Below are 23,422 nucleotides of genomic sequence, written 5' to 3' on the forward strand. Positions count from 1 at the left end.
GACAAATTTGAATACGAAAGCAGTTTTGATTTTTATAGATGCTGAGAAGGCCTTTGATAACATATCCTGGAAATTTATGAAGAAAAATTTGGAAGGGGTGGGAGTGGGAAGGGCGTTTCAAAATGGTATTGAAGCAATCTATTCAGAACAAAAAGCTAAATTGATAGTAAACAATGTGGTGACAGAGGAGTTCAAAATTGAAAAAGGGACATGACAGGGGTGCCCCTTATCACCCTTGTTATTTATTTCTGTCCTGGAGGTGTTGCTGAACTTGATTAGGAGGGATCAGCGGGTGGAAGGAATACAGGTCGGAGGAAAACAATATAAACTGAAGGCTTTTGCAGATGATCTGGTTTTGACATTACAGGAGCCAGAACCTAGTACAAAAAGAGCTTTAGAACTAATTTCTGAGTTTGGTCGGGTGGCGGGATTCAAGTTGAACAAACAAAAAACTAAGGTTTTGGCAAAAAACTTGACACCTTCAGAAATAGATGGGTTTCAGAAGGAAACAGAATTAAATGTGGTTACAAAAGTGAAATACCTGGGGGTTAATTTGACTGGGAGAAATTTGAATTTGTTTAAAGATAATTATGAAAAATGTTGGTCTGAAATTAAAAAGGACTTAGAAACTTGGTCAAGATTGAAACTTTCCTTGTTGGGAAGAATTGCAGCAGTCAAGATGAATGTATTGCCAAGAATGTTGTTTCTGTTCCAAACCCTTCAGATCGTGGACAGAGTGGAGTGTTTTGGAAAGTGGCAGAGGGACATCATGAAGTTTGTCTGGCAGGGCAAAAAGCCCCGAATAAAATTTAAAATACTAACAGATGCAAAGGAAAGAGGGGGATTTGCCCTGCCGGACTTAAGGTTGTATTATGAAGCTGCATCCTTCTGCTGGATGAAGGATTGGTTTCTGTTAGAAAACACTGATGTCCTAGATCTGGAAGGGTTTAACAATGCTTTTGGGTGGCATGCATATTTGTGGTACGACAAGGTAAAGTCTCATAAATTGTTTAAAAACCATCTTGTCAGGAAAGCTCTATTTATTGTCTGGACTAAATATAAGGACTTACTTGAAAATAAGACCCCGAGGTGGTTATCACCTTTGGAGGCCAAGGCCATAAAATTACTTAACATGGAGAGTGGCTGGGCAAAATATTGCGAGATAATAGAAAGAGTTGGTGATACCTGGAGGTTGCAGAGTTTTGAAAAACTGAAAGGAAAGGTGCGAGACTGGTTTCACTATGCCCAAATTTTAGAGATCTTTAAAAAGGATAAAAAAACTGGTTTCCAGGTGGAAAAATCAAAATTAGAGTCAGAACTACTTGAACCTAAGACGAAAGTGCTTTCAAGAATGTATAACTTGTTGCTTAAATGGAACACCCAAGATGAGACAGTTAAATCAGCCATGATAAAATGGGCACAAGATATTGGGTACAACATTATGTCTGAAGACTGGGAAAGGTTATGGACCACCGGTATGAAATTTACGGCATGTAGTGCCTTAAAAGAAAACATTATGAAAATGGTGTACAGGTGGTACATGACCCCAGTTAAACTTGCAAAGATTTATCATCTGTCTGACAATAAATGTTGGAAATGTAAGGAGGCTGAAGGAACATTCTTCCACCTCTGGTGGACATGCCCGAGGGTGAAGGCCTTTTGGGAAATGATTTATAACGAGTTGAAAAAGGTATTTAAGTATACCTTCCATAAGAAACCAGAGGCCTTCCTCCTGGGCATTGTAGGCCAGAGAGTGTTAAAGAAAGATAGAACTTTCTTTTTATATGCAACTACAGCAGCAAGAATTCTTATAGCCAAATATTGGAAAGCACAGGAGCTACCCACGCTGGAAGAGTGGCATACGCAACTGATGGACTACATGGAACTAGCCGAAATGACTGGCAGAATCCGAGACCTGGGAGAAGAGGCAGTGGAAGAGGATTGGAAAAAATTTAAGGACTATTTACAAAAACATTATAAGTTATATGAATGTTGAGAATTTGCTAAGTTTTGGGAAAGACTTGCTTCAGTATTGAGATTTGAAAATGATGGAAATTAAGTTATGATTGTGAAAGGTTCAAATTCTTAGAATATATAATTAGATGAAAGTACAAAAACACATGAAACAAGGTATTAATTTGCTGTTTATTTTTATTGTAAAGAAAACAGGGGATGGAAGATGTGGGGAAGTCCAGTTGATTATGACAAAAGATCTGGAAAAATGAATGTTCTTTTATTTAATTTCTTCTTTTTTTCTGTAAAACCGCTTTTGTTGTGTTATCGATGATGTATTCTGACCTTGGAAAAAAAAGCAATAAAAAATATCATAAAAAAATATATTTATCATTTAAATCATCAATCAAATGCAGTATTTTGTCCCTCCCCCCGCTTCCCTCCGCCCCCCACTCAATTTCCTCTACATTCTGAGATTACATTTATCTTTGCATTCTACAATCTTCTCAATCCTTCTATGTATTCTTATTATCCTTCCTTACTAATTTACCTCAGATACTTTACATTTTAATGCAGGCATATTAGCATATCTTTTTTTGAGCAACATTTTTCCACTACTTTTTAAATTTTTGATTCGGTTGATTTCTTACAATAGCTGTTATTTTTGCCAAAGTTAAGTATTCATTTAATTTACAAATCCATTCCTCCCTTGAGGGCAGAGTTTGTGATTTCCTTTTAGCAGTAATCACTATTCTAGCTGTTGTACTTGCATATAAGAAGATTGACCCCCACCCCCGCCATCTCTTCCCCTATCAATCCAAGGAGATATATCTCTGGTTTTTTTATTATTGATATTTTCAACATCTTCTTTAATTCTTCATGTATTACTGTCCAGAATTTCTTAATTTCCTCACACCTCCACCACATATGTATTATTGTTCCTATTTCTTTACCACATCTCCAACAAATGTTGGATTTCAATTTATATATCTTTGCCAACTTAGCTGGTGTTAAATACCAACTGTGGAATATATAGACTTTTTAAATTGCCCACCCTCAAATTCTAGACCACCCCCAGAAACATCATACATACATCGCAGAAGGGGTGTATCCCAGGACCACCTGCCCCAGACTACAATACAAATCTGAGTGCCTTGTTTTTTTCTCTTGTCTGCTAGGTTGCTTGATTGGATTACCTGGGCATCCTGGCCACTCTTTTGTTACTCAATTCCTGAATCCAGGTCACAGGCTCACACCCTATACATATCTTAAATGTGCCCTTAGGACAGGATTTGTGAAAGAGAACGTGGGGAAATTTCCCATTTCCTTCAACCTTGCAGAGAAATATTTGAGGTCATTTTGGGAGAGAGAGAAAATGGTTTCAGGGCTTTTGTGTTGGTTTCAGACATGTGGTTTACATATTTGTATGCTTCGTACATTTATGAACATCTATTTTATTTATATATAAGACCTTAAAATTCTTATAACAGTACCATTGTGCTTTTTGAACAAAAACCAAAAGCAGGCCCATGCCTCCTAAGAGCATTATGGTCATATAACCCTGATAAAAATTAAAATTATTCTCTCGCCTCAGCCAAATGACTGGGGGGGGTACTTTTTACACATGTGGTGGAAATGTACTGGTAAGTTGACAATGTGATATATATATATTGTACTGTATGTTGTTTCTTCTTCTTTCTTCTTCTTCTTTTTCTTGTTTTTGCTTTTCTCCTTTTTGTAAGGTTTAAAAGTAATAAATATTATTAAAAAAAAAAGAAAAGACAATGCGATATTGAGAAAGAATAAAAACCTATTGGGAAAGAATATTAGGTTATAAAGTTCCCCTACACCCAGCAATACTTATTCAATTACTTTGCACCTCACCATTTAAAAAAACTTAAATATGAATTTACTACATGCCCTTACAATTGCAACAGGCAAACAGATATTAGAAATGATCCAATATGGGGAAGGAAGACATTTCAGATAGCTGGCTTAGGCCTTCTCCCTCTGGGCGCTTAGCAACAGACTGCCTGGCAACCAGCCATGAGCTTTGCTCCTTATCCTTGACTCATGGAAAGCGGCTGATTTACTGAGGCGGCTCTGGACCTAGCATTCTGCACGTGCTCAGAGGTAATTCATCAACAAATTCCCTGCCTGAGTCCAACATCAGAGTGAGAGAGAAAAACGTGGGCAATAAGAACTATGACTGGCTTAGATTACGCCCAGCAAATTGGGCTGCATTGCTTTAAATCTATTTTGCTAACAAATGGCCATACCATTTTAGTTTTAGCCAAGAATTTTTAAAAATATATATATATATTTGAAAATAAAAAGTGGAGTACCTGTGCCCCCTACATATTGTTGGACTACATCTCCCACCACCCCTGATCCCTAACCATGCCAAGTGGAGCTGATGGGAGTTGTAGTTCAGCAGGTGTGCCATTGGGGGGGGCAAGGCCCCCCAAAATGTTCAAGCAGGGGCTCTCCTGCAGCTGCAACTGGCCTTTCAGGGCCTACCTGTGGCCGCAGCGAACCCACACGCACCATGCACATAACGTCATGCACGCACGCTGCCCCTGCCCCACCGAAATTGGGCAGAACCTGGCGCGTCCGGAGGGCTGAAAGTTGCCCACACCTGGTGTAGTTCCATTAAGGTGGTGAGCAGCTTTCCCTAACGTAGTGCCCTTGATGTACTTAAACATTAGGAAGAACTTCCTGACAGTAAGAGCTGTTCGACAATGGAATTTGCTGCCAAGGAGTGTGGTGGAGTCTCCTACTTTGGAGGTCTTTAAGCAGAGGCTTGACAACCATATGTCAGGAGTGCTCTGATGGTGTTTCCTGCTTGGCAGGGGGTTGGACTCGATGGCCCTTGTGGTCTCTTCCAACTCTATGATTCTATGATTCTACTTTTGGACTACAACTCCCATCAGCGCCAGGCAGCATGGCCAGTGGTCAAGTACCTGGAGAGCCTGACTGACACTGTCCACACAAGGAAAGCCTCTCATGCCCCGGATGAAGATCCTCCTTTGTATTCATTTGGTCTGAACCCAGTCCTCTGAAACAGGTGCCTGTTCCATCAAAGAGAAAAATGAATGGCCACAAAAAGAGAGTACTGGGAACTGTAGTTTGTTATGAGTGCTCAGAGTTAATAGGAGACTCCCTATTTCCTTCAGAGAACTATAGTTCCCAGAGTTCCCTTGGAAGACGGACTAATGGTTAAAAAAACCACTCTGCATATTGTGGTTCTGTGAAGGGGGTAAAGGTAAAGGGACCCCTGACCGTTAGGTCCAGTTGTGGCCGACTCTGGGGTTGTAGCGCTCATCTCGCTTTATTGGCCGAGGGAGCCGGGCGTACAGCTTCCGGGTCATGTGGTCAGCACGACTGTAAGCCGCTTCTGGCGAACCAGAGCAGTGCATGGAAACGCTGTTTACCTTCCCGCCAGAGTGGTACCTATTTATCTACTTGCACTTTGATGTGCTTTCGAACTGCTAGGTGGGCAGGAGCAGGGAGCAACGGGAGCTCACCCCGTCGCAGGGATTCGAACCGCTGACCTTCTGATCAGCAAGTCCTAGGCTCAGTGGTTTAACCCACAGCCCCACCAGAGTCCCTGTGAAGGGAATAGGGAGTCCCCTAAAAATGCCCAGCGCTCTTAACAAACCAGAGTTCCCAGGAATCTTTGAGGGATGGAGGCAGTGAGGCCTCTCCCATCTATCCCCCATCTGGTGTTTTGGTTCCTCCCCTCCCAGAACAATCTCCACCAGCAACCCCTCCCATCAGTTTGGCTGGGATCAACTGCTATTTCAGCTTGTCCCTTCCACAAATTGCCCAACGTGGCCATTGTAAGAATAATGTAACATTATGTGAAAAGGGGTGCCAGAATCTGCTTATTTTCCTCTTTCTTTCCTGCGCTTTTCCTTTCGTGTCGAACCTATTTTAAAAAAAGAAAGCCTCAAAGCTTAGCCCGTGCGGTGAAGTTGTTAAAAGGATCAGACTAGGACCTTAGGACCTGGGGGATTAGAGTTCAAATCCCGGCTCATCCATGAGCCAGTCCCTGTTTCTCTCAGCTTAACCTACCTCAGAGGGTTGTTATGGAGATTAAATGAGAAAGAAGAGAACTATGTATGGCAGATTTTGAGCTCCTTGGGGGAAAAAGTCCCTGGGCATCTAAGGACCCAAGACTGAAGAACAATCTGCATCTGAATCCTTATTTTCTATGTGGAATATATTGTACCCATCAACAAAATGAGTCAGTCTTTCCTCACACCTGAAAAAAATAATACTGATGGCAGATGCACATTATACTTTCAAAGCCCATGACTTACCCCAATGAATTATGGGACAAGTTGTTTAAGGGTGCTGGGAATTGTAGCTCTGTGCGGGTGAAGCTCCCATTTCTAGGAATCTTTGAGGCAAGCCCTGTGCAATAGTAGTACCTGTTGTTGTTTTGTTTGTACTCCACCCATCTGACTGGGTTGTCCCAGCCACTCTGGGCAGCTTCCAACAGATATAAAAGCTTAGCATCAAACATTAAAGACCTCCCTGTACAGATCTGTTAAGCTATTTATCTCCTTGACATCTGATGGGTGTTCCACAGGGTGGGCGCCACTACCATAAAGCATTGAATTTGCTTTAAATGTATGTTGTGGATTTGCCCTATGCTCTGTTGACTGAGGGTAGTCAGTCTAGGTTTTTTTGAGGGGGGGGGTGTCTTTAACAACAAACCTGATTTTCTAAAAGACCAGGCTTTTTTCAATAAGGAAAGTGACAGGAAAATGCGCTTGTTCTGATGCAGCAGCATCTCTCCTCAATGCAAACAATGAATGTGTGTTCATTAAATAGCTGGTGCCATCTAATCAACCCTGCAATAAACAGGTTATCTCAAAGTGCCTTGGGAGGAAAGTTGTGATTTATAAAAAAAAAAAATCCATCTGCGTGGGAAACATCTATATGGTCCTTCACCGCTCTCCTAGGCTGGCAGTTAGCATGATTTTGCTCGATTGTGTAATTTGTCCACCTGCCAGTTTAATACCTGCAAGAGATATTACGTTGGGAGTATCCCATCCCATGATTAATGACCTTGGAGTGGTGTTAGGCTTTTTCTTGGCAGCTGCAGCCCAGATTATGTGGTCCACCCCAGGTGTGAGCAATTTAGCGCTCTCTCGCGAAACCTATAAGGCCCCTGGGATTCAAGGCTACGGTGGGGGCTCCCAGCAGCTGAAAGGAGACATTGCTTGCTTGGTATGGTATATTCTTATTTATGATCTGCCTGCTGTTTAATTAATCTTGAGACTTCTTAGAACTGTAGAGTTGGAAGGGATCCTGACGATCATCTGGTGACTATCTAATGCTTATTAGATGGATTTCCCCCTCAAATTGATTTCTGAACTTTGAATTTTATTGTTATTCATTTTTTTCATACTGTATTTTATGCTGCTTCTACAAGTAAGTGTTTTAAATTTGTTGTTAGCCGCCCTGAGCCCGGTTTTCTGAACAGGGGAAGGGCGGGGTATAAACAAAAATTTATTATTATTATTATAGTATAGTCCGACCCCCTGCAATGCAGGAATATGCAGCTGTCGCAGACAGGGATTGAACCTGCAACCTTAGCGTTATCACTTGTGTCTTGTATTGTTTCTGAATCCCAGAGAAAGAAGCCCCTTGCCTTTGGCAAGACACTGTCCAAGCTGTTTCTTAATTATTATTATTATTATTTGGGGGGGGGGAGTTGGTAGAAATAAAGAACAAAAGTTGGCTTCTCCCTCAAGTATATATCATGTAACTAAACAGATACAGTGGTACCTCGGGTTACAGAAGCTTCCAGGTTACAGACTCCGCTAACCCAGATATAATAAAAATAAAAAAATTCCTTCCTGTAGCACCTTAAAGACCAACTAAGTTAGTTCTTGGTATAAGCTTTCGTGTGCATGCACACTTCTTCAGATACACTTTAAGGTGCTACAGGAAGGAATTTTTTTATTTTGACTATGGCAGACCAACACGGCTACCCATCTGTAACCAGATATAATAGTACCTCGGGTTACGAACTTTGCTTCAGGATGAGAACACAAATTGTGCTCTGGCAGCACGGCAGCAGCAGGAGGCCCCATTAGCTAAAGTGGCACCTCAGGTTAAGAACAGTTTCAGGTTAATAACGGACCTCCGGAACGAATTAAGTTCTTAACCCGAGGTACCACTGTACTTATTTTCTACTCTTATCTCTTTCCTGTAGGGAGTATCCCCGCCATCCAAGACTACCCTCTTGGGGAATTTTCTCAAGAAAAGGCTCAAGGCGTCAGAAATGTGCATAAAACTACCTGTTGTAACTGACAGGATTTTGCCAAGAGAATAAGGGGGGGGAGGGAAACTGAGGGTCAAAAATGGAGATAAGCTGTGAAGACCTGGGAAAAGGTCCAGGCATTGCCCACTTTGAAGAGTTTCCAAGAGGGGCAGCACCACAAAATGTTAACCAGCAAACCCAGGAGCGGCCGCCGCAGCAGAGGGTGAGCCAACCTGAAGAATCCCTGAAGGACCTCCAGCCTCCAAAGCTGACTCTGGAGAATCCAGGATTGACACAGCTCATACTGTCGGAAGATGACCCTGAAAGGTTCCTGGTCTCCTTTGAGAAAGTTGCCGAAGCTTGTCAATGGCCGAGAGAAGAGTGGGCAGCCCGGCTTGTGCCGGCCCTTGGCGGAGAAGCAGCAAGAGCCTTTAGAAATCTGGCTGCTGGCGACAGAGAGGACTATGGGAAAGTGAAGGCTGCCATCTTGCAAGGGGATGCAATCAAAATGGAGGTCCAGCGCCAGTGCTTCAGGCAGTTCCGCTTCCAGGAGGTGGAAGACCCGCAGAGGGCATATGGCCGGCTCCGTGAGCTTTGCCGTCAGTGGTTGAAGCCAGAGAAACACACCAAGGAGCAGATCCTGGATCTGGTGGTCCTGGAGCAGTTCCTGGCCATCCTGCCCCAGGAAACCCAGAAGAGGATGGAGAAATGTAGCCCCAAAGCCTGCGCCCAGGCAGTGGCCCTGGCAGAAGACCTCCTGAGGAACCATCAAGAGGCCAAGATGTGGAGACTGGAGGTGAGATTTGCATGATGTGAAAACTTAATGGCCTGTCTGTTTGAAGCCAGCGCAGAGGGGTGATGTGGGTTGCCAACTGCTGAGAAAAGAGGCCTGCCTTGCTCTAGTGCCATTAATATAGGCTTGATCTACAGCAGAGGTTCCCAAACTGGTCCATGGACCACCAGTCTCCACAAGCTTCGTTCAGGCACAATAGGAATGGAGAAACCTCATGGGAAGGCAAAACGTTTTTTAAAAATAATAACAATTAAACATTTTTATTGAAAGTTCAAAAAGTACATAATTATATGTGCACTAAACATGGTGAGATGTAATTAAAAGAGAGAAAGCAAAAAAGAGAAACAGAACCTGTGTAGAAGGGGAAATAAAAGTGGGGAGGGGGGGGAACCCAAAATTGTATATTTTGCAAGGTTATTGCACCTCACAAATTCTTAACCTATTACAGTAGCTGTAAGAATGAATTCCAAACATCATTGAATTTGTCCATGGCAAGTCTGCTTTTATATACAGATTGTTCACATGTTGCGAGTTTGTATAAGTCTTTAATCCAATCGTAGAAGGGAACCACATCTTAAGAAATGGGGGGGGGGGTAGGGAGGGGAAAAAATATCAAAATAGCCCAATGCTGACTTCTTTTGTGGGGCGGGGGAGGCTGGAAATTAAACAAAATAAGTAAAAGGTGTGGATCAAGGCCATTTTGGTGGTACCACCACTGGGGGCTGCAAAGTTGGTGCTGTTAAGTTGGTGCAGAGAAAGCCTATGATAGGGTCTCCTGTTTGTGGAATGCCCTCCCTTCTTGCGAAGTATGTCTGTTTACCCAGGTATTTGGTGAGTGAAAACCACTCTTCCTGGCACACCTGAGATCACTGTTTTAAAATAGTAGATTCATAGAATTGTAGAGTTGTAGAAGGGACCCCAAGGGTCATCTAGTCTAACCCCCTGTAAAGCAGGAATCCTGCCCAAAGCTGTCCCTGGGTGGGCTTGAACCACCAGCCTTCTGGTTAACAGCCAGGTACACTGACCCATTGTGCCACAAATGTTTTACCTGTTTTTAGGATGGTTTTGAAATAGTTTTCTCTTGATATGTTTCCCCCTTTGGGCTCCTTTCGGAGGAAGGGCAGGATTTAAATTGAAGGAAACAATAAAGTAAATAAAGTTTCAAAAGTGAAATACAGTGGTACCTCGCAAGATGAAATTAATTCGTTCCGCAAGTTTTTTCTTCTTGCGAGTTTTTCGTCTTGCGATGCACGGTTTCCCATAGGAATGCATTGAAAATCAATTAATGCGTTCCTATGGAAACCGCCTTCAGACCAGGTCCGGGGACAGTCTGTCCCCCGACCTCTTCTGAAGGCTGGGGGGGGACAAGGGCTTTTCTTCCCACCCCCAGCATTTTAAAAAACCCCGGGACAGCGGAGGACTTCTCCGCTGTCCGGGGTGATCTTAAAATGCTGGCGGGCGGCATTTTAAAATCGCCCGGGACAGCGGAGGACTTCTCCGCTGTCCGGGGTGATGTAAAAGCCCCTGGGAAGGCAGGCAGGGGGGACAAAGACTTTTGCCCCCCGCCCGCCTTCAGAAGAGGTCCTGGACCTCTTCTGAAGGCAGGCGGGGGGCGAAAGTCTTTGCTCCCCCCCCGCCTGCCTTCAAAAGCCGTCCGCGATAGCGGGAAGCTCTTCCCTGCTATCCCGAACTGCTTTTAAAATGCTGGCGGTGGGGAGCAAAGCCTTTCGGCCCCCGCCGGCCTTCCTGGACCTCTTCTGAAGGCCGGAGGGGGGGGAAGGCTTTGCTCCCCACCACCAGCATTTAAAAGAGGTCCCCGGAAATTTCCCTATGGGCTTTCGTCTTGCGAAGCAAGCCCATAGGGAAATTCGTCTTGCGAAGCGCCTCCAAAACAGAAAACCCTTTCGTCTTGCGGGTTTTCCGTCTTGCGAGGCATTCGTCTTGCGGGGTACCACTGTACAGCTCACTTCAAGTGAGTCAGGCCATTGTCTCCTGCTCTGGCCATCAGCAGCCGTTTCCCGCTACCTGATCCTTTTAAAGAACAAAACTAAAACGGGGACTTAGCTTGGGATCTTCTGTATGCAGAACACCTGTCCTCCCACTGAGGTGCACTCCCCATAACATTAAGCCACTTCCAGAGCGGTGTCCCCAAGGAAACAGGAGTTCAGAAATTGAGTATGGCCTCCATCCCTAATGTTTCTGTTTCAATCCACTTTATGGGGTGGAATTTTCCTTGCTGTTTCAGGAGCCGTTGCAGAAGATGACCCAGAGTTTCTTGAGAGCAGAGGAGATGGCGGCCCACTCCACCGAGAGAGAGATCTGCAAGGAAGCAAAGCAGCAGGGTGATGGTGGTGCCACGCTTCTATGTAAGGGTTAAGTGACTCGCCATAGGCCGGCCGAGCAAGTGGGGCAGGCAGGTGGCCGAGGCAGGCCTTTCTATGCCCACCCCTCATCCCCCCCTTTGACCCCGACAGCTGCCACTGCTGATAGAAGGAAGTGTGCGGACAGAAAGGGAGGGAGGATGAAGGGGAGAAACATAAGCAGCAATTGGGGGAATCTTGGGACTGGGCAAACTGGGAGGGGAGGGAGGAGTTTGGGGTGAAATGTGAGGGGATGGAGATTGGTAATGGGGCAGGGAGTTGGCAGGTGGTCTGGAATTTTTGATGTTGCTGAGCAAGCTCTTTTTGTTGTGCAGAGGAGGGCAAAATAGGTAGTGCTAACACAATAACTCTCCCGGTCCAAGCAGCCCATTGGATTTGGCTGTTGTGCTCCGCTAAGAACAGGGTGTCCACAAGTGGAATGGCTGTTGTGATCTGTGGCTACCACAAGTGGATCTCCTCCTGTGTGTGTCCAAACTCTCTGATACTTGTAAGCCGCTTTGATTATGTTTTGAGAAGGGATGGATCATGGAAACGACTGAAATAAATGACAATACAAATGTTGCTTCTGAAAACATAACCTGTTCTTGTCTCTTACAGCCAGCAGAACACCATCCCCAAGTGTCTCTGCTCCCTTGCATTGCCCTGGTGGATCAGAGCTGGCAGAAGGTGTCTTGGATGAGGTGGGTTCATGCGTTAGCTGTCCTGGTGTCTCCCCTCCTCCTGCGGGCTCCTGAATCTTTCTTTGCATCAAAAAGTCTGTGTTTTTTTGAATTGGGCAGCTTTTTTCTGTCACCTTGCTGCCAAATTCAGAAGGTGCCATCTTTTTCACTTTAGTTTTTCCTATTCCTGACTGATTTGCCCAAAATGACCATGGAGGCCTGTCCAGCCTAATGAAGCCCATGGGCTGAGGTCTGCCAATGCTGCACTATAACCTATAGGTTGTTCCACTGGCGGAGGTAGAGGGGGGCGGGGGGAGTGTACCACTCACCACGCCCCCGGGATGCGCACCAGCCACGCCCCTGCCTGCTCTCCGCCCCCTGGTGCTGGAGCATGAAGTTCCACCACTGGGTTGTTCAACAAACCATCGGTTGTCCTGCAAACAACCGGACAAGCAACAGTTTGTTTCTCTAAACTGTGTTTTAAAGTACTGGTGCTACTTCACTAAAAACCTTAGTTTCTATAGGAAGCAGATGCATTTGTGATAGTGAAGGGCCTAAGGGGCTAGATTTAAGAGATTTAAGTGGCAGGAAGGGAGATTTTGGTTGGACATGAGGAGAAACATTTTGATGGTAAGAATTGCTGGAGATCTTCAATCTGAATCTGGAGAACTCTAGCTCTGAATCTCCTGCATCGAGCAGGAAATTAGACTGGTTGGCTAAGAAGGTATTTTCCAGGTCACATCCATGCCATATATAACGATCTCTGGCAATCAAGCAGCCTAATAAGCAGCAACGACTCCCCGTCAGTTTTATGTAAGTTTCTTTACATGAAGAAACATATCCAGAGCCCGGTCTTCCCGCCTGCTCTCATTAACAGTAGTTGCTCAGTCTGTCTCACTGTCCCTTCCCCAACAGGAAAAATGCCAAAATCAAGCCATTCTTCTCCTTCCCTTCCGTTGTTCTCTGAGCTTCTCCCATCTTCTAGTAGGGGGACTGAACAGCTGGCCTGTCTCCTCCCCACTCCCAGAAGACACAGACTTAGACTTTGGCTTATCTGATGGTTGCCTGGCAATGCTCTGGCTGACTTCCAACTCTTCGTCTCCTTGGGAGCTAACAGCTTCTTCCTTGGGAAGGAGAGGGGCTGCGCTGTCCTCTCTAAACTCTGACAAACAGCTCTCATCTGAAGTCGGCCCCTTGTTCCTTTAGCTCAGTTTCTGAGGCTGACTCTTCTGCTGTGCTCGGGGCGGGGGACACTTTCCTGACACCATGCATTTAAAAGCACCTGCCAAGGAATCCTTGGCACTGCTGCTTATTCCCCATACAGTTACAATTCCCAGCACCCATAACAAACAACAGTGCATCCAGGTTTCTTTGGAGGGAAGAAACTAGCTTTAAATGTATGGCATGAATGTGACCTGTCTACAGTTCTGTATTCAGAGCAGGAAACCCTCTTGTAGTTTCAGGGGACAGTTGATTTGAAGGGTGCGACTGTCTTGTCGGATACAACAGAGAAGGCTGTGCTCAATCCCATTCAGAGCCCTGTGTACTGGAAAGTTTTGGTGGAGGAGGATGAGACCGTTGCTTTCTCAGGTAATGTCTCAAGCATATGTACACTGCTGTCACACCCCAAAAGCATTGGATATGTCTGGCATCCATATTTAGCCTGGAGAAGAGGAGGTTAAGGGGTGATATGATAGCCATGTTCAAATATATAAAAGGATGTCACATAGAGGAGGGAGAAAGGTTGTTTTCTGCTGCTCCGGAGAAGCGGACACAGAGCAATGGATCCAAACTACAAGAAAGAAGATTCCACCTAAACATTAGGAAGAATTTCCTGACAGTAAGAGCTGTTTGACAGTGGAATTTGCTGCCCAGGAGTGTGGTGGAGTCTCCTACTTTGGAGGTCTTTAAGCAGAGGCTTGACAACCATATGTCAGGAGTGCTCTGATGGTGTTTCCTGCTTGGCAGGGGGTTGGACTCAATGGCCCTTGTGGTCTCTTCCAACTCTATGATTCTATGATTCTATTCTATGATTCTATGATTCTCCCAGTTGTGAGACAAACTCCTCTTTTCTCCCCATTCATCAATTGTGTCTCCAACCTGTAGGAGAACCAGTGGTCTTCCCCACCCTGGTTGGACAAGAAAAAATTGTATTTGTCCCAAACTCTGAGCATAAAGATACATTCCCAGGTAAGACTCTCTCAGGTAAGGGTTATCACAGAGACTCCATGGCTACATCCTGGTGGCGATGAGTACATAGGCAACAGCCTGAAACCACAGCAGTGTCTTGCCCCATCTAATCCAATACTACCTGCTCTGACTTGCAGCAGCAATTCAGCATCTAAAACACAGAGAAGGTCCTTTCCCATCCCCCTGCTTCTCAAGATCCTTTATTAGTTAGAGAGAGCAGAGACTGAGATGGAGATATTGGCTGTGTTTGTACTTCCAGTAATCTTGTTAGGGGGATAGTGGTCCCTATTATTCCCATATTACAGGAGAAGAATGTAAGAAAGAGAGCCTGCACCCATGATCAAATCCTGCACCCTAGCCCAGCACCTTATTTCTCCCACTATGTCCCTTGGAAACCTACAAGCAGGACCATGAGAAGAGCAAACCAGCTCATATGATTCCCAGCAACTGATACCCAGGTGCAACACTGGGGCTGATATTGACATTACCATCATGACCAGTTCTGCTAGATTAGGCCTAAGAACCATCTAGTCCAGTATATTTTTCTGGCAGCGGCCAAGCAGATGCCCATGGGAATCCCATGAGCAGGACCTGAGCAACTGATTATCACTGGCATATTTTCTCTGGATAGCAGATATTGAGGCCGGGTGTTCAGGGTTTGCACAAGGCCAGGCAGTAAGTCTATGCCAGAGAGTTAAGAATGAACTCTGGCCCTCCTGCTTCCAAGCTCAGTTCTCTTTACAATGCAGAATTGGCTCTTGTATAAAATAGCAATGATCCCCCCTGTGTTTTCTCACCTTCACGACAGGCAGGAGCATGAACAGGAAGGAAACTGAAAATTCTCAGCAAGGAAGCCCTGAGCGACAAGACCCATCTGTGATACGATCAGGAGGACCCCAGGACACTGTTCCCTTGAGTCCTGGTGTTTCCCTGAGTCCTGGAGTGATGTGGCCTCAAATGAGTGACCGAGGGATGAAGCAGGGAGAGCCGACTCTGCATGGCATGAGCCAGGAGTTTGCAGAAGGAATCGCAGATCTACCACAAGAGAAAAAACTCCGTCGCGGGTCCAGAACTTGCTCCTCAAACCTCACTCAGCACAGGCAGGAAAGACTTTACCAGTGCTTTGAGTGCGAGAAAACCTTCTGTGGGATACACGCCCTTGCTGGCCACCAGAGAATCCACAAGACCAAGATGGAGCCCAGAGGCAAGAAGCAACTGCTTGCCAGGGCATCTCTCACCAAAGGTCAGAGATTACTTTGAGGCTGCAGATATGATCAGACAAATAGACTTGTGGAAACCTGCTTTGTTGGGGGGCAAAACAGTGCTTCCTCAGAAAAGCTGCTGGGGACTTAATTGCAACTTTGATTTCAGATTTGACCACTACTGAGGCCAATCCAGTTGCCCAGTTTTCCTTGTATTATATACATTCATTAAGTTACTCTTTAATTTTATGAAACAGTACACAGAACAGTAAAATGTTTCCCATATTATGCCCTTTCAGAAGTAGCTTAGTAGGTGGGGCAGAGTTGCTATGCCAGCTTCCCAGCAGGTGGGTTATTGCTGCTTACCAGGCAATAGATGGATGAGGAGGTTGGCATGGTGCAAACACACCAGCAGAGAGAGCCAGACCAGTGCTCCTGCCAGTGCCCTTGCACCACACTGACCCTTTCCCCTCTCCCTCCTGGTAAGCAACAGCAATCCACCTGCCAGGAAGTTATAAGAATGGATTTGCCCCACCCAGCGCAACACCTCTATGTAAGTTTCATTCTCTGTGTTGAAGAATTAATCAAACTGATTGGTTGATTAAACATTGTGTGGGTTAATTCAACTTTCTCTCTATCCCTGTAGGAAATGAGGGGCTAAGTAAGTTCAGGGTGGAGACTCCTCAGCAGGAAAGGAACGAGAGAGAGAGTATATCTAATGGAAGGATAGCAGAATTTCCTCAAAGTAAGATGACACTGGCTCAAGAACCAGAATGGGAACCTGAAGGGCAGCAGAGAAAGAAGACGGTGAAGACACAAAAGGAGCCCATCAAGCTCTTAGAAGGCCGCAAATCCCAAAAGGAAACTGTGGCACACGTGTGGGTGAAAAAATTGTCGTACTCCTCCCAGCCTGGGAATGTGTGCTCCAGCACTCCAGGATTTGTAATCCAGGAAACTCCTCCTACAGAGAAGGCACTCTATCAATGTCCCTCGTGTGGCAAAGCCTTAATGAACAATGTTTGTCTTGAAGATCATCATAGGCTCCATATAGGAGATGCCTTATGGATGCCCACAGTGTGGGGAAAAGTTTCACTGGAGAAATTGTGTGTTCAAACATTTGTGGATCCATAGTGGGGAGAAAATGTTCACATGTACGGAGTGTGGTAGAAGCTTTCGTTGGAAAACCGGGTTGAGAACACACTGGGAGACTCATACAAGGAATTGTTCTAAACTAAACTTGATTTAGTTTGAAATTGGACCATGCAGGCCAAAGGTACAGGACACTGCAAGCATCTTTGGTGATGCCTGTGACCCCTTTTCGGCCTGGACACATTTTTCCTGCCCCAGTGTCTGACCTGATATCATGCATGGTATTGGGTGTAGGGCCTATGGGCATGGCTGTGCCAAAATGGCCCTGTGAGCCAAATTAGGGAGGTCTGATGGGCCTAAATTGGCCCGTGGCCTGGTGGCTCCCTACTCCTGCTTTAGAGAGTGTTTCATTGGCCATCAGAGAATCCACCTAGGAAAGAAAGCCTATGGATGCTTTGAGTGAGGAAAAAGCTTATAGTGAGAAGTTGTAGATATTAACCCTCTGACTGTAAAATTTGATGGGCGCAGGAGAGATAGAGAGCACCACTTGTTTCCCCAACACCACTCTGTCATTTCCCCCCTACCTGAATCTGACTTCACTTGTTGCAACGGTGAGAGTGATGGGTTGCTTGAGTGTTTGTGGAGGCTTGTAATCTGTAAAGCCCGATCTGTACTTCTATATGAAGACATATTGCTTTTCGCCCATTTTCTTTCTTCCTGGTTGTTTCCTTGAAGAATGCTTTGTAGAACTTTCCTGGAACTGTTGATGCACAAATCCAGAGGAACAGTCATGTGAATCACCAGAGAGCAAGGGAGAATGCTGATTGTTCTGATGTAAAAAGAAGCTTAATGCTGTATGATTGCATCTTGTACAAGGGCTACATTCTGGGGATGGTGCATGTATACAAAAACACGCATATGCAAACCACCCTCTTGAAACTGCCCCCGTGAGACCATCCTTACTTTCCAAGGTAGGGCAGAGAGCTTTTAAGCTCTCCAGCTTGCTTACCAGCCCAGCGAGTAAGCTTGGGGATCCCATGGGTCTGTCTGAGTTCCTGCAAGAGCCTCCCAGAGCCTGGTAAGCAAGACAACGCTTAAAAGCTTCTTCATGCCAGGAAAGCCCAGCACAAAACGAGCTTTTAAGCTCTTCTCTTCACATGCAATTAATTTGTTCAATTTCAACTGGATGGATTTTAACTGCACAAGGCTGAAATCCTCCTATTTAATTGTGAGCAAGATGCATATGGTACTGTAATTGACATTTGAATCTATGCATAGTCAATCTGGCATAATTCAAATAGTGTGGGACTCCGCAACTGTCATCAGCCACAGCCAACCAATATGGCCCAGTGGGCAGGGATGATTAAAGTTGTAGTTCAGCAAAAAGTGGAAGGCACCACTTTGGCTATCCGTGCTCTAACCAAGTAGGAAATTAGACCTTGTTACACACCCAGAAGAGTCAATAGAGAGACCCTATATACCCTGTTCTGATACATGTGCAGATAGATATGCAAAGTTATGTGTGCCCTGTTAAAATGTGACAGCTGGGGGGCAAGGAGGAATTGTTGAATTACTTTTTGTCTATTAAAAATGGCTTTGAAGTTTCAAAATCAGTGGAGTGACTTCTTTTACTTAACCTCTTGTACTTACAAGCTAATTCTTAAGCCCCACTGATCTTAATGTGACTTATTTTTCAGTAAACACATGCTTAGGTTTGCAATCCAAGGTGCCGGTTTTTACTAGTTAAGCCTTAAAATGTTCTAGCTCTTAGTTAGGATGCCCATATGAAACTCTGCCAAATCAATCTCTACAAAACAACAAGTGAGACCTTTTCAACTTATATAAGCCAGACTGGTCTCAGCAACAAGCAGGAACTTTTCTGTTTTGGCCCCCAGGATCTGTGGTGCTCTTTCAAAGTCGCTCTGTTTATTCTCGAAAGATTTTGGCAAATTGACACTCTCTCTCTCTCTCTCTCTCTCTCTCTCTCTCTCTCTCACACACACACACACACACACACACACACATACATGCCAACCCTGCTGCACTGCCTTTCTGTTGCTGCTGATATAGTTTTAAAGCTGGGGTTATCAAATTTTAAACCCACAGGCCCCTTTTGAGATGGCTGAAAATTACTGAGGGTCACAAGTCACATTTCCCTGAGAGTCTTTCTTCCAAATATTATCAATGAAACAAGCACCTTGCCCAGCTTTTCAAATTCTGGGGATCCTTAGATGTTTATTGGAGGAGCTGGGATTCTCAGTGACAGAATCAGTAGTGACTTTTTTGACAGCTATGTATGTACGTCAGAGCCTGGGAGCCTGGAGAAAAGTAGAAGTTGGCAACTCAGGTAGACAGGAAGAAGCCAACCCTGTTTTCCCTTTTGTGTCTCTGGTTAGCCATGCCTCTGCTTCTCCTGAGCTGCCGCCTTTTGGGATTATTCCCATTAATAACTGCCTCTTTCCCCTCAGCCATTTTCATTCATTTCATGTTTTGTATACCTAGGCCACTTTTCACTCACACGAGTCACAAAGTGACTCACAAGCAATAACATAATTTGTTGTTGTTGTTTAGTCGTTTAGTCATGTCCGACTCTTCGTGACCCCATGGACCAGAGCACGCCAGGCACTTTTGTCTTCCACTGCCTCCAGCAGTTTAGTCAAACTCATGCCGGTAGCTTCGAGAACACTGTCCAACCATCTCATCCTCTGTTGTCCCCTTCTCCTTGTGCCCTCCATATTTCCCAACATCAGGGTCTTTTCCAGGGAGTCTTCTCTTCTCATGAGATGGCCAAAGTATTGGAGTCTCAGCTTCAGGATCTGTCCTTCCAGTGAGCACTCAGGGCTGATTTCCTTCAGAATGGATAGGTTTGATCTTCTTGCAGTCCATGGGACTCTCAAGAGTCTCCTCCAGCACCATAATTCAAAAGCATCCATTCTTCGGCAATCAGCCTTCTTTATGATCCAGCTCTCACTTTCATACATCACTACTGGGAAAACCATAGCTTTAACTATACGGACCTTTGTTGGCAAGGTGATGTCTCTGCTTTTTAAGATGCTGTCTAGGTTTGTCATTGCTTTTCTCCCAAGAAGCAGGCGTCTTTTAATTTCGTGGCTGCTCTCACCATCTGCAGTGATCATGGAGCCCAAGAAAGTAAAATCTCTCACTGCCTCCATTTCTTCCCCTTCTATTTGCCAGGAGGTGATGGGACCAGTGGCCATGATCTTCGTTTTTTTGATGTTGAGCTTCAAACTATATTTTGCACTCTCCTCTTTCACCCTCATTAAAAGGTTCTTTAATTCCTCCTCAGTTTCTGCCATCAATGTTGTGTCATCTGCATATCTGAGGTTGTTGATATTTCTTCCAGCAATCTTAATTCCGGCTAGGGATTCATCCAGCCCAGCTTTTCGCATGATGAATTCTGCATATAAGTTAAATAATCAGGGAGACAATATGCAGCCTTGTCGTACTCCTTTCCCAATTTTGAACCAATCAGTTGTTCCATATTGAGTTCTTACTGTAGCTTCTTGTCCCACATGGAGATTTCTCAGGAGACAGATGAGGTGATCAGGCACTCCCATTTCTTTAAGAACTTGCCATAGTTTGCTGTGGTCGACACAGTCAAAGGCTTTTGCATAGTCAATGAAGCAGAAGTAGATGTCTTTCTGGAACTCTCTAGCTTTCTCCATAATCCAGTGCAAATAACATAATAGAACATCACAATTATAGAATAATTATCAAACCAGTAAAACAACCACCTTCTATAAAGCACTATTGTTATAAGAATTCTAAGGTCTCAAATATAGAATAAATATTCATAAATGCACATGTTCTAAGAATGTTTAGGTCTTATATATATAATAAATGTTCATAAGTGTGCCAAGCAAACACATATATAAATATATAAACCACATGTCTAAAACCCCCAGGAAAAGTCCGAAAGCCATTTTGACTCTTTCAGTCACCTCAAATATTTCTCAGCAAGGTTGAAGGAAATGCAGATACCTCCCCATTGTCTCTGTCCTCACAAATGTGCCTTAAGGGCACATTTAAGGTGTGAATAGGGTGAGCCTTTGACCTGGCTCAGGAATTAAGTATTATCATTACAAAAGAATAGCAAGGCTCCCCAGGTAATCCAGTCAAGTGACCATTAACAGGTAACTTGGCAGACTGGGTGAAAACAATGCACTCAGATTTCTGTTGTCGCCTTCTGTGATGTATGTATGATGTTTCTGGGGGTGCTCTTGGACTCCAGGGCGGGCAATTTAAAATGGCTGGGGTTCTCCTCCTCTCTCCTACGTGTGCAGGGAGGACCCTGCTGCAACAGTTAATAAAGAACAGGCTTACTCGCTGCTTTGCTTCTCAATATTCTCTGGTTGGTCTCTGTTATTTTCTCCGACCGATAGAGAACCTACAAAAGGACTCTATATGGTCTCTTGGGTACCCCATAAGGGAAAAGGAGCAGGTTTTTTTACTTATATCACACACATATCTAAATATATAAACTATGTGTCTAAAATAGTAGAGAACAACCCTGAAGCCAGATGCAGTTTCTCCGGCTGGCCCTGATCCACCTTCTCCTCAGCCTCCTTGTCTTAGGGGCTTCCCCCCCTCCTTTCTCTTACTTATGGCTGCCTCTCCTCCCTCAGCCACCATGTCCTTTTGGTCATCACAAGTTATCTGTATTTAACTGCAACAGTGCAGCCTCCCAAGGCCTGACAACTGCAGGGGCAGCTCAGCAGTGATCTGTTTCTTTAAAAAAAAATACTTGTCAAATGAAACTCCGAATGTATTTTGATGTCTTTTGAAAGACCTTTATTTAGAAATAAGAGTTGGCTGGCACTTAAGCCCTGCGTTCTGTCACATGGAAGATGGAGCGAACTTGTTTTCTCCTGCTGCGGAGGGAAAGCTCAAAACAATGGCTTCAAGTTACAAGGAAGGAGATTCCGACTAAACATCAGGAAGAACTTTCTGACGGTAAGTTGTGGACTTTCCTTCCTCGAAGGTTTTTAAGCAGAGATTGGATGGCCCTCTGTCATGGATGCTTTCACTAGATTCCTGCATTGCAGGGGGTTGTACTAGATGACCCTTGGGGTTCCCTTCCCACTCTATGATGCTATGATGTCTCTTCATTGCTTTCACCAGGAGGGTTTGTTATGTATTCAGACTGGCTGCAGTTCTCACTCTGGGCCACCAGTATGCAAATGAAGGACTGAGAGTTGCTTTCACCAATTGGGTAGTTAGTTGGAATTTGTTACTGTTACAAATTATTGAGCATTATATAAGGCAGCCAGCTTCACTGTTGTTCAGAGAGACTTAGAGCAGTGCTAACTGCTATAATAAAGGGCTGTTGCTTAAAAGAGCTGCGTCCGTTGCCCATCTTTCCCACTATACAACAAAAAGGTGTTGTGGTTGGTTTGTTTTTATGCAAAGCTTCAAAGAGTTAAACCCAGAGAAGGTTATTTCCTAGAGAGGCCCACCAAGGATTGCAGAGAGGAAGCATGCAAAACAGTGAAGCCTCCTTTCCTGTTATGCTGGGGATGTTCCCCAAAGGGACTAGAGCTACTATGCAGTCCTTACAATATTTCCGGTAGTCAACTCAACGGATTTCCACCCTAACTTTCAATGCAAGGGGTATATAATGCAGAGACAGGAAAAAAACATATTGTTACTTTCACAAAACGCCTATGTGAGATGCAAGGTTGTCACCACAGACTTGCCAAGGAACAAATCGATGCCACATTGTGCCCACAGAAAAGTCTTTGTTGCTTTCAGACGAATATCGGCTGTAGAGGCTGTGTACCTTTTTCTCTTCCTCTGTGAAATTCCTTATATTAGGAGCAGAGGGATAAGAAGAGAATCTGGAGTGGAGCAAAGAGGTAAACTCTCTTGGTTTATTACAGGAACAGAACATGGCAAAAATGTGACTGCTCACCTGTATGGGAATGGCTGTGGAAAACAAGGAAATATCATTTGACACTGTGCAGCAGGAACTTCAGGTTGGAGCTGATAATGTTGAAGCATTTGTTATTGATGCTGTAAAGACAAAGATGGTGCATTGCAAAATTGATCAAACAGAGAAAAGTAGTGGTCAGTCACAGCACACATCGAACCTTTGGAAAACAGCAGTGGCAACACTTAACTTCTGGAAACTAAATTTGAATCAAGTGAAAAACAGTCTCCTTAGCTTGCCGGATTCCTGATTATTTGATGTAATATTTAGTTTGTATTGGATGGAAACTCGGCTATATTAAACCCTTCAACTCAATTTTGTGAATTTTTTATTGAAAATATCTAAGTGGCTAGAATACATAAAATAACTTGAACCACAGGCTGATAAAGCAATAAACTTTAAACAAGAATAAAAAGGGGGGAAGAGAAAGGTTTCCTCAACAGCTTACAAATATAAATGAAAAGACATGACACAAAAGGAAAATTTATTGGGAGGGGGTAAGTAAGCATAGGCACTGCTTCTCAGGCCCCATCTACGGCTTTATACGCTATGCATTTAAAGCAGAATGTGCCTCTTTAAACCCCACAAATTTTTGGGAACTGTAGTTTTGTAAGGCTGCTGAGGGTAGTTAGGAGACCCCTACCCCCCTCACAGGGCTACAGTTTCCAGAGTGGCTTAACAGCCCGTCTTTCTTCCTGGGGAACTCTGGGAACTGTAACTCTAGCAGGGAATGGGGAAAGCTCTGCTAACAATTCTCAGCACACTTGAGCTACAGTTCCCAGGATCCTTTGGAGGAAGCCATGAATGTTTAAAGTGGTACGATTCTGCTTTTGATGTACAGCACAGATGGGGCCTCAGTTACAGAATTCTTACCAGGACCACCTGAAGAGAAATTATGCAAATGCATAGAATAAAAAAGGAGTCA

General features: G+C 44.5%; 1 protein-coding gene across 6 annotated transcripts; it reads left to right on the forward strand.

The window, feature by feature from the left end:
• Positions 1 to 3,800: 3,800 nt before the first annotated feature.
• On the forward strand, positions 3,801 to 18,157 carry LOC309524744 (uncharacterized protein). Of its 6 annotated transcripts, none has more exons than XM_082209728.1 (8): positions 3,801 to 4,086; positions 8,186 to 9,029; positions 11,272 to 11,392; positions 12,005 to 12,087; positions 13,524 to 13,656; positions 14,173 to 14,256; positions 15,065 to 15,499; positions 16,105 to 18,157. In XM_082209728.1, exons 2-8 carry the CDS (start codon positions 8,334 to 8,336, stop codon positions 16,587 to 16,589), a joined length of 2,037 nt encoding a protein of 678 aa, XP_082065854.1. In that variant the 5' UTR covers positions 3,801 to 4,086; positions 8,186 to 8,333; the 3' UTR covers positions 16,590 to 18,157. The 6 variants fall into 6 exon arrangements, with proteins under 6 accessions (XP_082065854.1, XP_082065852.1, XP_082065851.1 ...); XM_082209726.1 differs by lacking the exon at positions 3,801 to 4,086 and adding an exon at positions 5,357 to 5,402; XM_082209725.1 differs by lacking the exon at positions 3,801 to 4,086 and adding an exon at positions 5,445 to 5,795.
• Positions 18,158 to 23,422: the final 5,265 nt, after the last annotated feature.

Source organism: Podarcis vaucheri (genome assembly GCF_965113315.1).
Source record: "Podarcis vaucheri genome assembly, chromosome: 2".
Lineage (NCBI taxonomy): Eukaryota > Metazoa > Chordata > Lepidosauria > Squamata > Lacertidae > Podarcis > Podarcis vaucheri.

What these genes read in the sequence shown, in the direction of transcription:
- LOC309524744 (XM_082209728.1), top strand. Translation starts at nt 8,334, where the DNA reads ATGGAGATAAGCTGTGAAGACCTGGGAAAAGGTCCAGGCATTGCCCAC. An exon ending in CCAAGATGTGGAGACTGGAG is followed by an intron (nt 9,030 to 11,271) that starts GTGAGATTTGCA and finishes TTGCTGTTTCAG; the next exon opens with GAGCCGTTGCAGAAGATGAC. An exon ending in CAGGGCATCTCTCACCAAAG is followed by an intron (nt 15,500 to 16,104) that starts GTCAGAGATTAC and finishes CTATCCCTGTAG; the next exon opens with GAAATGAGGGGCTAAGTAAG.